Below are 14,934 nucleotides of genomic sequence, written 5' to 3'. Positions count from 1 at the left end.
AAGGAGTTAAAGGTTTAGTCTCTGCATCGATGTTGCCATAGAAACAGAACAAAAATATATATCTCTAAGGAGAGAAAATAAAAGTGTAATACATTTTTCAATTCTCCTTTGGTATCATAGTAATGGAAGAATTTATTGAGCATGTTGTTACAGCTTGAAAATTTTGCTTGTTTTTGAAATAAATGGCATTCATCCACCTCCACACTGTTCTCCTATGTGGAGATTTGTGTCACAGCGACATCATCTCCTACTGTTGCCCTAACCTTATGCACACCAGTGAGATATTTTTTATAGAAATTTCAAGTTGTATGCCATGTTTTGTAATTTTAAATTTAATATTCTTTCTCAACAGAATATTCATATTTATAGTCAGGCAAGGGTATCTACTTACTCTTTCATGAAATCATTAACATGTTTCTATACTTTTTGCAATGATGACTAAAACTGCCCAAGAGGAAGGGATAAGTATTCTGACCCCCTAAGTAATAATTCATATACACTGCAATTCAAATTTGTTCAATTAATTTTCCACAAAAATGACCAAGAACATTGAAACTCTGACTACACAGAACCTGAAATGCTTTGAGTCATTAAAAGAGTTGAAAGAAATATCCTTTGTGAAAATTTACAAGCTGGATGAAACAATTATTTGAAATATTTAAGTATTTTTCACCAAAAAGATTTAACTCAATTTTCCTGGAGACTTATTAGAATATTTAAATTTTTCCTATAATTTAAACATTTTTAAATGCCTTTTTCAGTGGTCTAGACACTACTATGGTCTTTTACAAAATACCCCTAAATAATGTTCGAATTTGTCTTCCTCTCAAATTACAGCCTACCTCCCTCCTTGAGTTTACTGACAAAATTATTTAAAGACTTGCCTATACCCACTGCTCTTCATTACTCCTCAAACCATTGTTTTCTGGCATCTATCCCAACTCTATTACTGAAACTGCACTCACCAAAGCCTCCAATGACCTCTTAAGTCCCAATTCCATTAACTCCATTTCATTTTGTATCCAGCACTGCCTAGTAACAGTTGTCACCAATGTTCTCTCTGTCTTGGCTTCTGGTATACCTTTTTCCTATTTCCCCTCCTCCTCCTTCTGGGATACTGTGGTTTCTCTTCCTATGCCCAATCTTTTGTTATGAAAAGTTATATATCTAAAAGAATACATGTGTATCTCACAAGCAGTACCTTGAAAGAACCTCTGAATGCCCCTCCCTAACTACCTCATCCTATTTGTTCCTCAAATTCCTGAATGATGTTAATCATTCTGTTTTTTAGTTTTACTATACTCCACCTACTTCAATCCCTAAAGGAAAGTGTGGTTTTTGCATGTTTTTAAATATTATATAAATCAAGTCACACAATGAATATTTTCCCGAAACTTAAAAGTTAGTATTGAATTGTGAAATTCACCCATTTTTATGTCAATGACTGATCATCATAGTATTCCACTGTATGACTATACCACAATTTATTATTCTCCTTTTAATGAACATTACAGCTATTTTTATTTTTTTATAAATGTTGTTTCTGTAAATATTTTTAAACATATGTCCTGGTGTATAAAGATTACTTAACTTATATCCCTCATCATAAGAAATTAATGTCCCTCAGGAACAGCCCTAAACTAATGACTAAGCAAGACTATAAATACTTCAGCTCCTTCACCCATTATGTGTGCCACCACTTTGATACATGTTTTATACTGTTTCCCAGAGTTCCCCAGTGAGATTAAGGTCCAGTTGTCCATACTAGTAAATAGTCAGATAACACATCCTCGGTAAGGATTTCTTGAGACCATATCCTAAATCTAGTGTTTACATTCTTTCTAAACACCCACTTCTAAGGAATCCAAACTAAACGCAATTAATATTTTTACCTTACTTTGTACGAATTCTTTACACACTGTTAGGGTACTCTTCTATTGATTATTTTTGTTGCAAATATCTTGTTCCAGTTTGTATTTTGAAGTTAGATTGTTTTTTATGGCTTCATAGAAGTTGTTTCCACAAATTTCCTTTAAACAGAGGTAGGATTCATGAAAATAGAAAAAGAGAAAGAAGGCAGAGGAATAATGTAGAGGTGAGAATTCACCTTAAGAGAGTAAGAGAAGATGAGTTCTAGAGAAAAATACTTTCTGTACAACAGTGTTGGACATTAAGATTTGAGAATATCGGTAAGGGACAGGGTTTAGAGGACAGGGTTTAGAGGTTACTAAAAGCTTAACTCCAAGGTTTGAATTTTATCCTACAGGATTAAAAAAATCTATGAGAGATTATTGTTTTTCTCTAAGTTATCTTTTGTTGAAATATATTAGTTCATATCCTGAGAGTATAACAATTTTTGTGATAATGGTCCAGATGTCCAACAGATTTCAATATACATTTAATTACTATCTTGCCCTAATGTCCTTATGGTTCTTATACTCATTGGAAAGAAGGTATCATTTATGAATTTTAAAAAAGAAGATTAATACATGTAAAATGACAAGAATGTTAAAACCTTTGATCTAATAATTTACTTTAATGTGGTAGCTATTAATACATAAAAAATGCTTTAAAATGCCAATTTCCTAGTTTTAAGGACAGTTTGAACTAGTCCAGCTTCCCTTAGTCTACTATTCTGCATATGTATGTACAGTAAATGGTATTATATTATACTACTTCTTTGATCAAAAATATATTTGTTTATTGCTGCTTCTCAGGCAAAGGCTTTTTCTTATGCTACAAGGAAATCTGGTTTCTTGTATAGAACACTTTAAGGATTTAAGAACTGACCACACTATACAGGCTCCAATTATAAAATTGGATGCTAAAAATGAGTTATATGAAAAACTAGAATACAAAGTAAGATAGTTTTTTCAGTCTGGTAATAAACAAAGATGTGTAGACATTTTATATCAAACTTTTCTTATTTAAAAAAAAGGTAACAGGTGGTGGATATTAGAGAGGGCACAGATTGCATGGAGCACTGGGTGTGGTGAAAAAATAATGAATACTGTTTTTCTGAAAATAAATAAATTAATTTAATTTAAAAAAAGGATGTAGAATTAAAGTGCTTATTTATGCAATATGTTTTATTTAATACTATGTATATTTTTATTTCAATTCACTTCAACAGGAAATTATTGAATAGTTACTCTGTACTTATATTCAAAATTAGTATCTTCTTTCTCACTTTCTCTACAGAACTCTACTCACAGATTTAGCAAAATTTTACCAATTATTTTATATCAAACTGCTTATACCAAACACTGAAACCAATTGCTTTATACAAGTGTTAGGTATTTTTTATTCCAGGGATAAATTATAAATTGTTTGAAGACAATGAGTTTTAAGAATGTCCTCAATGAGCTAGCACTATAGTCTAAAACATATTATTTGAAAAATAAATTAAGTAAGTATGCAAAAGAAAATCATTTCATTTATTTTTAACTTTATGGTACAATTTTGTAGCTTCTAATAAAGAAAATGGCCCCACTTATCAATATTACCATTTCCAGAGGAATTTACAAGGAGTAGTGAGGAAGACACTAGTAAATTATCTAACTATCCAACTATCTAGTAGCTATCTAACTATCTAGTAAGCTAGATAAACTTGATGAAGATGACAATCACGGGTTATTCTCCTCCAAGTTCTCCAGTGAAATCCAACATTTTACAGTAAGTTAAGGAGTTCTCAATAAGGAAATGATTTTATTATCCAAAAGTAATTGGTAAGGCTCCTGAGTGGTTCAGATGATTGGGCATCTGCCTTGGGCGCCAGTTGGTCGTAATCCCAGGGTCCTGAGAATGAGGCCTACATCATCACACTCCCTGTTCAGTGGGGAGCCTATTTCTCCCTCTCTCTCTACTTTCCCCTTCTTGTGCTCTCTTGTTCTCTTTCTGTCAAATAAATACATACAACCTTAAAAAAAAAAGGATTGCTTTCCACATTTGACTGATCTAATAAAGAATTCAAAGAAGAAGTTCTTTATGTATATTGGCAAATAATTCTCTCACCACTAAAGAAACACATTCATTTTATTAATCACTTGAATTCAAATGGTATATTCAAACTACACAAAGAAAGTATAATACAACAGACACACATATATTTTAGTGGTTGAGCATATGGGCATTGATGTTAGAAGACCTGGGTTTGAATTATAGTTCAACAGTTATCTCTGAACTTTATAAATCTTTGCAAGACTCAATTTCCTTATTTGTAAAATGATGATACTATTATCCACTTCCAGAGTTTCTTTAGTGATTAAATGATTATTTCTCCCATAGTAATGACAAACTCTACATATTTTAAATGTATAAATTCTAAAATTAATAATATTATAGAATATTTGGAATAAAAAGAGAAAAGAAAAATATTGCTCATAATTCTACTTTCTTAACACAACTCTCATTACCATTTCATGTATTTTAAATCTGGCTTCCAATTAAATGTTTTAACATCACTGCAAAATTGTATCATGTTTTATCCCTTTACTTTGTAATTATCTTTCAATTTTGCTGTATAATCAGAGTGACTACATTATCTATCATTCAAACTAGGACATTTTTGAGAGTTAAAAATGAGCTATTATTAATCATGTCACATCAAGAGGTATAAACTGGGATGACTTGAGCAAACGGAGACATATGGTTACCCTATATATAATCTTTGTATCCATCCAGTGGATGTGCCATAATTTATTAGCAATGTCATTAATTATTATGCATTAAAATGTGTCATATTTTCAAAATGTATCTTTTAATTTAAACCAAAATCAAATGTTTTTTTCAGAATTGGTGAAAGGATCTCAGGAATTTCAATGCTATCTTCATGTGTTTCTATCTGTAAAAGGGTATGTAGATAATGTTTAGCTACTTTTGAGGTTGTCGTAAAGATGAAAATGAGATAATGCATCTCAAAGTCTGAGACACGATAGGATCTCAGTAAATGCTGGCTCATGCTTTTCTCATTAAGTAGTTATTTTCAATTTTACTATGATAATTTTCACTAATGACTTAGTTAAGGCATTCAGACTACAATGAAGTTCACATCTAAAACTAAAGCTAAGATGGTAATACTCAGCACTATATCTATTATATAGAAGTCTACAAAGTAGTAAGTCATGAAGACTTATTTTGTCTTTGTAGACTACTTTGTAGACCTCTTAAGTCGAAGAGAAAAGCAAAAAAACCCCAATGAAACACAAATATGGTTTTTTGAAAAGAGCGATTAAATTGACAAATCTCTAGTCAGACTGATCAAGCAAAAAAAAGAAAATAGACACAAATTGTGGATGCTAAAAATGAGAGAGAGAGCACCATTAGAGAACCCACAGATGTTAAAGGGTTGATAAAAGAACACTATAAAAAAATTTGTTGCCAGAACATTTGAAAATTATGTTAGTGTACAAATTCTTGAAAATCACAGCTATCAAAGATCACTCAAGAAAAAAGTTAATTCGAATAACCCTTCTGTTATTATGGATATTGAATTAAAAACTTTCAAGAGAAGTCCAGGCTTGAGGGCTGCACTGGCAAATTCTACCCATACTTAAGGCGGAAATAATTCCAATTCTATACAAACTCTTATAGAAAATAAAAGGGAATGTCTCCCAACTATTTCTATGAGATTAGTTTTATTTTGTTACCAAAACCAGGCAAAGAAATTATAAGAAAAGAAATTTCAGACTAATATGCTTCATGAATACAGACAAGAAAATCCTTTACAAAATATTAGCATATCATTAATTAATTTATTAAAAAATAATAGCCATTAATTTATTTTAAAAGGTAATACTTCTTGATCAAATAGTGTTTATTCTTGGAATGCAAATTTGGATTAACATGAAAAAAACATTTAGTGTTATTCACCATATCATTACACTGAAAAAGAAAAAAACAAACAGCATATCATCATGTCAATAGATGTTTGGGAAAAAAAAGAGCTTTGACAAAATTCAATATGTCAAATTGATAATGAAAGTCTCAGCAAACCAGATATCAAAGACATGGTGGATAGATTCCAAGGTGGCCTCCATGACCCTAACTTCCTGATGTTCATGACCTTGTATGATTTTCCTTTAAGAGTGAAAAGACTTCTGATTTACTTCTAATCAATGGAGTATGGAAAATATGAGATGTCACTCTCATAACTATATTACACAATACTGTCTTACTAGAATATTAACTCTACTCAGCTGCTGACATTAAAGGAGAAAACTGCCACATTGTGAACTGCTTATGGAGAAGTCAACAAGGCTGGGAACTGTACCAACCTCTAGGATCCAAGTGTGGCCTTGAGCTGAGAGGCACCAAAAAGCTGGGCTCTCAACTGTATAATAGCAACTAAATGAATCTGCCAATAATCTGAGTGAAACTGAAAGTATATTCTGAAAAACAACTGAAAAAACAACAAGTAACAATCATATGTAATGGTGAAAGTTTCAGTGCTTTCTCCCTAAGTTGGGAAAAAGGCAATGTCCCTTTTAACCTCTTCTATTCAGCATTGTACAGGAGGTCCTATCCAAGACAATAAAGAAAGAAAAGGAAATAAAAAAAAGACACACAGATTGAAATGATGAAAAAAAATAAAAACACCCCAAACCTGTTGACATTCACAGGTGACATGATAGTCTACATAGGAAATCACCCCAAATCTACAAAAAATCTACTAAAATTAGTGAATTTAGTGAGATTGCAGAATATAGGGTCCATAAAGAAAAACTGGTTATATTTCTATATACTAACAATTGAAAATGGAACAATCTTTTGCAATAGCACAAAAAACATGAAATATCTGGAATAATTTGAATCATATAAAAGATTCATATGTTCAAATCTACAAGGCATTGATAAAAGAAATTTTATTTTTAAATTTTTATTATTATTATTTTTTAAAGATTTCTACTTATTTAGTTGACAGAGAGCATAAGTAAGGGAGAGCAGCAGGCAGAGTAAGAGGGAGAAGCAGACTCCCCACCTAGCAGAGAGATGGAACAGACAGCCTGACCTGAGGCTCAAACCCAGGACCCCAGGATCATGACCCAAGCTGAAGGCAGATGTCTAACCTACAGAGCCACACAGACACCCTGTTAAAGAAATTTTAAAATATCCCATCTTGTTTCATGGATTCTTCTCCTACCCACTTAAGCCCCCATGTTGCATCACCACTTCCAAGTAACTATAGAGATATACTATTCTCAGGAATAGGACTATTCAATATTTTTGAGATGTTAATTCTGCTCAAATTTATTTATAGATTCAATATAATTGCTATTAAAATTCCAGAAGGATTTATTATTTTTGTAGATATTATCAAGCTGATTATAAAGTTTATATGAAAAAGCAAAAGGTATGGATAGCCCAGGTAATTTCGATAAAGAAGAATAAAGTGCAAGGACTCACACTTCTTGATTGTATGAATTACCATAAAGCTATAATAATATAGTAATAGTAGACAGTATGGAACTGATATAAGAACAGGCATATAGATTAATGTACAAAATGGGCAATTCAGAAATGGATCCAAACACTTGTGATCAATTGATTTACATAAAATAGTACTCAGGTATTATGAAGAAAGGATAATTTTTTCAACAAAAGGTAATGGAATAAATGGATAGCCAAATGCAAATAAACGAGCTAGCAAACAAGCCGGGGGAGAGGCAGAGAAGAGAAGAACCAGTTTACTCTAGGCTGAGGACTGAGACTGATGCAGGGCTTGATCCTACCACCCTGAGATCATTACCTGAGCTGAAATCAAGAACCTGATGCTCAACAGACTGAGTCACCTAGGCACCTCTAAAAATTAGCTTTAAATAGATCATAGACATAAGTGTAAAGCCTAAGTTCCAGAGGAAAGCATAGAGAAAAATCTTTAAGAATATGAATTTAGCAAAGATCACTTATACAGGAAGAAGAAGCATAAACCAATATAATAATTTATGAATAGCTCTTCATCAAAATTAAAATCTTCCTCTTGGAAATCACTGTTTTAAAAATGAGAAGATAAGTCAGAGAATAGGAGTAATTATTTGCATACAAATAAAGGACATTTAGCCAGAATATATCAGGAATTCTTTTAAAGATTATTTATTTATTTGTGAGAGACAGAACACAAACACCGAGGAGGGACAGAGGGGAAGGGAGAAGCAGATTCCCCCACTGATCAGGGAGCCCAGTTGGGGGCTCAATTCACTTGATCCCAGGACCCTGGGATCATGATCTGAGCTGAAGGTAGAGGCTTAACCAACTGAGCCACCCAGGCACCCCTAAAACTCTTATAATTCAATAATAATAAGGTAAAATAATAAAAATGAACAAGAGATGGGGGCACCTGGGTCATGCAGCTGGTTAGGCATCTGAGTCTTAATTTGCTTTCAGGTCATGATCTTGGAGTCATGAGATGAGCCCTGTGTCAGGCTCCTTGTTGAGCATGGAGTTTGCTTGAGACCCTCCCTCTCCTTTTGCCCCTCCCTCTAGGTGTACACAATCTCTAAAATAAATAAATAAATTTTTAAAAAAATGAAAACGATACTTGAAAATTTACTGAAAATGCAATAAAAATTGTAAATAAATACATGATAATGAAAACATGTTACCTGGATATTAAAGATGTAAATTAAAACCACAGTGAAATGCCACAATGAGGTACAACATCTGCTAGTGTGGGTAAAAATAGAAAACAACAACAACAACAATAAAAACCTGATAGCACCAAATTCTTTTTTTCTTTTTTAAGATTTTATTTATTCATTTGACAGAGAGCACAAGCAAGGGGAACAACAGAGAGAGTAGGAGAAGTAGACTTCCCAATGAACAGGGAGCCAGACTTGGGGCTCAATCTCAGGATCTCAGAATCACAACCTGTGTCGAAGGCAGACCCTGAACCAACTGAACCACCCAGGTCCCCTGATAATACCAAATTCTGACAAAGATGAGGAACAACAGAAACTCTAATAAATTTCTGATGGGAAAGACGATGGGACAGCTGTTTTTGAATAGGGTTTGGAAATTTCTTATAGGGTTAGACATATACACACTGTACTACCCAGTATACCACTTCTAAGGTTTTACCCAATAGAAAACATATGCTGATCAATGTGATAGAACAAATTAATAAGAGAAGAGAGAAGAACCACATGGTCCTCTCAATTGATGCAGGAAAAGCATTTGACAAAATCCAGCATCCGTTCCTGAATAAAACACTTCTAAGTATAGGGATAGAGGGAATATTCCTGAACTTCATAAAATCTATTTATGAAAGACCCACAGCAAATATCATCCTCAATGGGAAAAAGCTTGCAGCCTTCCTTTGAGATCAGGAACATGACAAGGATGCCCACTCTCACCACTCTTGTTCAACATAGTGTTAGAAGTCCTAGCAACAGCAACAGAAAACAAAGAGAAATAAAAGGTATCCAAATTGGCAATGAATAAGTCAAACTCTCTCTCTTTGCAGATGACATGATTCTTTATATGGAAAACCCAAAAGACTCCACTACTGGAACTTATACAGTAATTCAGCAATGTGGCAGGATACAAAGTCAATGTACAGAAATCAGTGGCTTTCTTATATACTAACAATGAAAATACAGAAAGGGAAATTAGAGAATCGATTCCATTTACTATAGCACCAAGAACCATAAGATACCTGGGAATAAACCCAACCAAAGAGGTAAAGGAACTGTACTTGAGGAACTACAGAACACTCATGAAAGAAACTGAAGAAGGCACAAAAAGATGAAAGACCATTCCATGCTCTTGGATCGGAAAAATAAACATTGTTAAAATGTCTATACTACCTAGAGCAATCTATACTTTTAATGCCATTCCAATCAAAATTCCACCAGTATTTTTCAAAGAGCTGGAGCAAATAATCCAAAAATTTGTATGGAATCAGAAGAGACCTCGAATTGATAAGGAAATGTTGAAAAACAAAAATAAAACTGGGGGCATCACGTTACCTGATTTCAAGCTTTATTACAAAGCTGTGATCATCAAGACAGCACGGTACTGGCATAAAAACAGACACTAGACCAGTGGAACAGAGTAGAGAGCCCAGATATGCACCCTCAACCCTATGGTCAAATAATCTTCGACAAAACAGAAAAAATATACAGTGGAAAAAAGACAATCTCTTCAATAAATGGTGCTGGGAAAACTGGACAGCTATATGTAGAAGAATGAAACTCGACCATTCTCTTACACCATACACAAAGATAAACTCAAAATGGATAAATGACCTCAACGTGAGATAGGAATCCATCAGAATCCTAGAGGAGAACATAGGCAGTAACCTCTTCAATATTAGCCACAGCAACTTCTTTCAAGATATGTCTCCAAAGGCAAAGGAAACAAAAGCGAAGATGAACTTTTGGGACTTCATCAAGATCAAAAGCTTCTGCACAGCAAAGGAAACAGTCAACAAAACAAAGAGGCAACCTACGGAATGAGAGAAGATATTTGCAAATATTTGCAAATGACAGTACAGACAAAAGTATAGATCCTGATATCCAGGATCTATAAAGAACTCCTTAAACTCAACACACACAAAACAGACAATCGTATAAAAAAAATGGGCAGAAGATATGAACAGAAACTTCTCCAGTGAAGACATACAAATGGCTATCAGACACATGGAAAAATGTTTATCATCACTAGCCATCAGGGAGATTCAAATTAAAACCATATTGAGATACCACCTTATACCACTTAGAATGGCCAAAATTAGCAAGACAGGAAACAACATGTGTTGGAGAGGATATGGAGAAAGGGGAACCCTCTTACACTGTTGGTGGGAATGCAAGTTGGTGCAGCCACTTTGGAAAACAGTGTGGAGATTCCTCAAGAAATTAAAAATAGAGCTTCCCTATGACCCTGCAATTGCACTACTGGGTATTTACCCCAAAGATACAGATGGAGTGAAAAGAAGGGCCATCTGTACCCCAATGTTTATAGCAGCAATGGCCACGGTCGCCAAACTGTGGAAAGAGCCAAGATGCCCTTCAACGGATGAATGGATAAGGAAGATGTGGTCCATATGCACTATGGAGTATTATGCCTCCATCAAAAAGGATGAATGCCCAACTTTTGTAGCAACATGGACAGGACTGGAAGAGATTATGCTGAGTGAAATAAGTCAAGCAGAGAGAGTCAATTATCATATGGTTTCACTTATTTGTGGAGCATAACAAATAGCATGGAGGACAAGGGGAGATAGGAGAAGGGAGTTAAGGGAAATTGGAAGGGGAAGTGAACCATGAGAGACTATGGACTCTGAAAAACAATCTGAGGGTTTTGAAGGGGCGGGGGGTGGGAGCTTGGGGGAACCAGGTGGTGGGTATTAGAGAGGGCACAGATTACATGGAGCACTGGGTGTGGTGAAAAAACAATGAATACTGTTATGCTGAAAAGAAATAAATTAAAAAAAAAACATATGCTGACACAAACATCCTAAATGTCTATCAACTGATGAATAGATAAATAACTTATGGTATTTCTATACAATGGAATATTACCTAGAAATAAAAAGGAATGTAATACCACTTCTTGAACCAATGTGGATAAATCTCAAAATCACTGTGTTAAGTGAAAGAAGTTGGACACGACAGGATGATATTATTTATATGACATTTGGAAAAGCCACAATCATAGAAATTAGAGAAATGGATGATTGAGCTGAGGGAACTTTTTGGGGAGATGGAAATAATCTCTATCTTTTATAGTTGTGGTGCACAACTGTATACATTTGTCAAAATTCACTAAGCCATATAGGTAAAAGGTAAATTTTGCTATATATGAATTATATCTTAAAAAACCTTTAAAATTAGTATACAACTTAAATTGACTTTTTGTAATTATTTATGAATTCCCAAACTACTTAATGCTTTTGTTAGACATTTTTTAATGAAACAAGTCATATTCCTCTTTTAAAAAGCCAAAATATGGAAGGAATTCAGAGATACAGCCACTAAAACTACAGTTTTGAAAAAGAATTCATTATCTGTCCTGGATTATGACTTCAGTCAAGCATATAGCTGTGGTCTTTATGTGAAAAGCTAGCAATGTCTATTTGTTGAGAGGACTGCATTCTAGATTAAGAGTTTTGGAAAATTCTTTTCACAATTTTTTTTTCTCTTCAATAATCTACTTTTGAGGTAGAAAATTTGTTCCCTTTCAAACACATTTTATTTCTTGATGTTCCACACTTTCTACCAAAGGCCATAAGTTATTTTACAAACAATTCACTGTAAAGACCTCCATCTAAACTTTTATCTCCTTTTATAATCTGTTCCTAGTCTCATCTACAGCCTCTTCTCATGACCCTTAAAGAAACCATCCTCATTACTCCCTCTTAACTATGTTGATGAAAAAATTTCCCTTCAAATTCCCTTTGATAAACTTCCTTTGTTCTTCTAAAAGACACTACTCATTAAATGCCTTTCCAGTGGGCTTCAGTTTCTCCTAGTCTCCCCAATTTAATATAAATCGATGACCTACGTTTTTTCTCAAATCCTACTGTCAGTTTTTGTATAATTATAATGTCAGTCTTACTGAGACTCATTATCTGCATCCCAATACCACTGATCTGCTTCAGCCTCTCCCAGATATTGCTGCTACTGTCCTTCCAGGTTTTATGTTCACTGCTATTGTTAAGTAAATTTAACTTTCAAATTCATGACTTTGCCATTCACTCTGTTTTTTCTGGACCTATTTGATTGCACAGTGCACATCATGCCTATGACATAACCATAATTTACCAACACTGATTGATACATGTTGGGTCTCATCTTCCCATGCCATTTTTCTAATAGATCGTAAGCCACAAATGCCCCATTTCTGATCATAGCATCTTTACCATCCAAGTCGCCATTCTGTTATCCTCATAGAACTGTCTTTTTGCTCTTCCCTGAACACAAATAGTCTCTTTTTCTGGTCATAATTCATTTTCAGCTGGAATTACATGATCAGCTATTTTCATGCACTTATCAATATCTCAAACGCTTGTACTCTCTTGAACTTTCATTAGATCCTTGATGTTAATTTTCCACCGTGATCATAACTAATAACAGTTTCTTTCATTTCAGTGCTCTTTCATGGAATGTTGCCTGAGAACCAAAGGATGATGACATAGATTACTTCAAAGTAATGCAATCCTGTGCCAATTATGTCTTCATCATTATTCAGCAGTGCTTTTAATCATCTTTTGTTAAACTATTTTGATTATTTTCCTCATCATTCTATTAAATTGAATTTTAAATGAACCATTTAAAATTCATTTATTATGTGAAGTTCCTTTATCTGTGTACATTATTATCCAATGGAAACATAAATACAAGTAAAATATAAACACTCATACTCACTTAGAAATGGGATTGACACTGGCTTCAATAATTGTTAAACACTTACAACACTTAATGTTTTCTGGAAATTCTTGTACACCTAAAATGTAAAGAAAAAAAAAGCACATGAAAATGTCTCAGCAAAAATTCTTTAAACTATAGTTCTAATATTAAGAACAATTAATCAAAACTATGAACACAGTATAGATATAATATCAATACACCTTTAGGATAATCATTTAAGTAAGCATAATAATGTAATAATATATTAGTGTTACATAATATATACACTTTAAATATATACTTTAAAAAAATTTTAATTTAAATAGTATTTTATCACAGTAATAAGAAATTGGATATAAAATTAAAGACAATTGTATATTTGGCATGAGATGGATCTTGGCTCTGTACAAATTTAAAGCAATAAAAATAAGTATTTGGTCAGTAAGTGCTGCTACTAGGGGAAGGGGATATCAGATATAAAGAAAACAGAAGATAATTTTTTTCTTTTATTTTATAAGATGGGAAGATTGAAACATATGTGTGAAAAATATCTAAGGATATATCACAACAGATTCCCAAATTACTGCGGGTCTCTAACAAATTTTATGCAAGTCTTCCTTGTTGGCTGCACAGAGTGTTGTTCTGCATCTGCCTGAAAGAGTGAAGAGGTGAGCAGCTCATCTTGGGTCCTCTCTGGAGTGTCTGAGATAACCAGTCTGGCTCAGCGCCCTTGGAGAACTGCTCATCTGCTGTCAAAGTTGTGCTGTAGGCTATGTGATAGAAAAACATAGGTCTTTCTACAAAACTGGAAATCAGCAAGCCACAAACCTAGCCCAATAAATGTGAAGGTCAGAGAAATAAAAGGTGTGGAGGATATTCCAATTGATATAAGTGAATAAATACAGTGGGCCCTATAAAAGAAAAGAAGGCAGAAATATGAAGCTATTCTTATATGCCTGCAGTACTATGTGCTCTAAATTTTTGAAATGATTATTAAGGGTGTAAAAAATTTCCATAAGGTACTAGTCTTATTCACTGCTTCATATTTGACAAAAAGATAAGGAACATTTTGCAGTAGGTTTCTGTGGAACATTTTAATGATAGATACACAAAAAAGAAAACCCTCCCATTGACCTAGACAACCATGTTCACAAAACCTTGAAGTGCAATGAAGCAGCAGGAGGATGGTCAAACCAAGGCGGGTCACTTACCCACTGCAAATGACAGATATAAAAGATTACATGGGGATGTTTCTCATGCTTTTTCTCCCTATGTGAAATTTCATCAGAAACTGTGCTGTTGTAAAGTTATTGCTGAAGTATTTCAGCTTCTTAATAAAAACTGAAGGACGTGTAAAAGTTGCATTATGTACAAATTGAATGGGAAAAGCCAACTTTCTTTTTTAGAAAGACCATAATACCTAGAGATGCCCTCATTAACTAGACTTTAACAAAACAGCAAAGAAGTCAATAATTCAATCCTTGAGATGTCCTCAACATTTTCCTTTAGTATTTATATTTACTTTGGATATCAACAACTAAGCAGGGAATAAGACTTCATTTATCCTTTAGCTTTTGCTATTTGGTCA

The 14,934-nt window shown here is 33.6% G+C and overlaps 1 protein-coding gene across 5 annotated transcripts in view; it reads right to left on the bottom strand.

The window, feature by feature from the left end:
* Positions 1-14,934, bottom strand: part of LRRC7 (leucine rich repeat containing 7) — a 562,518-nt gene that overhangs the window by 270,745 nt on the left and 276,839 nt on the right. For all 5 annotated transcript variants that reach the window (XM_044238453.1, XM_044238449.1, XM_044238451.1 and 2 more), the window contains exon 5: positions 13,365-13,443. In XM_044238453.1, coding sequence (XP_044094388.1) covers positions 13,365-13,443 — 79 coding nt within the window. The remainder of the gene's footprint in view (positions 1-13,364; positions 13,444-14,934) is intronic.

Source organism: Neovison vison, chromosome 2 (genome assembly GCF_020171115.1).
Source record: "Neovison vison isolate M4711 chromosome 2, ASM_NN_V1, whole genome shotgun sequence".
Classification (NCBI taxonomy): domain Eukaryota; kingdom Metazoa; phylum Chordata; class Mammalia; order Carnivora; family Mustelidae; genus Neogale; species Neogale vison.
The sequence above is the reverse complement of the archived record's forward strand: the minus strand, read 5'-3'. Positions and strand labels throughout refer to the sequence as shown.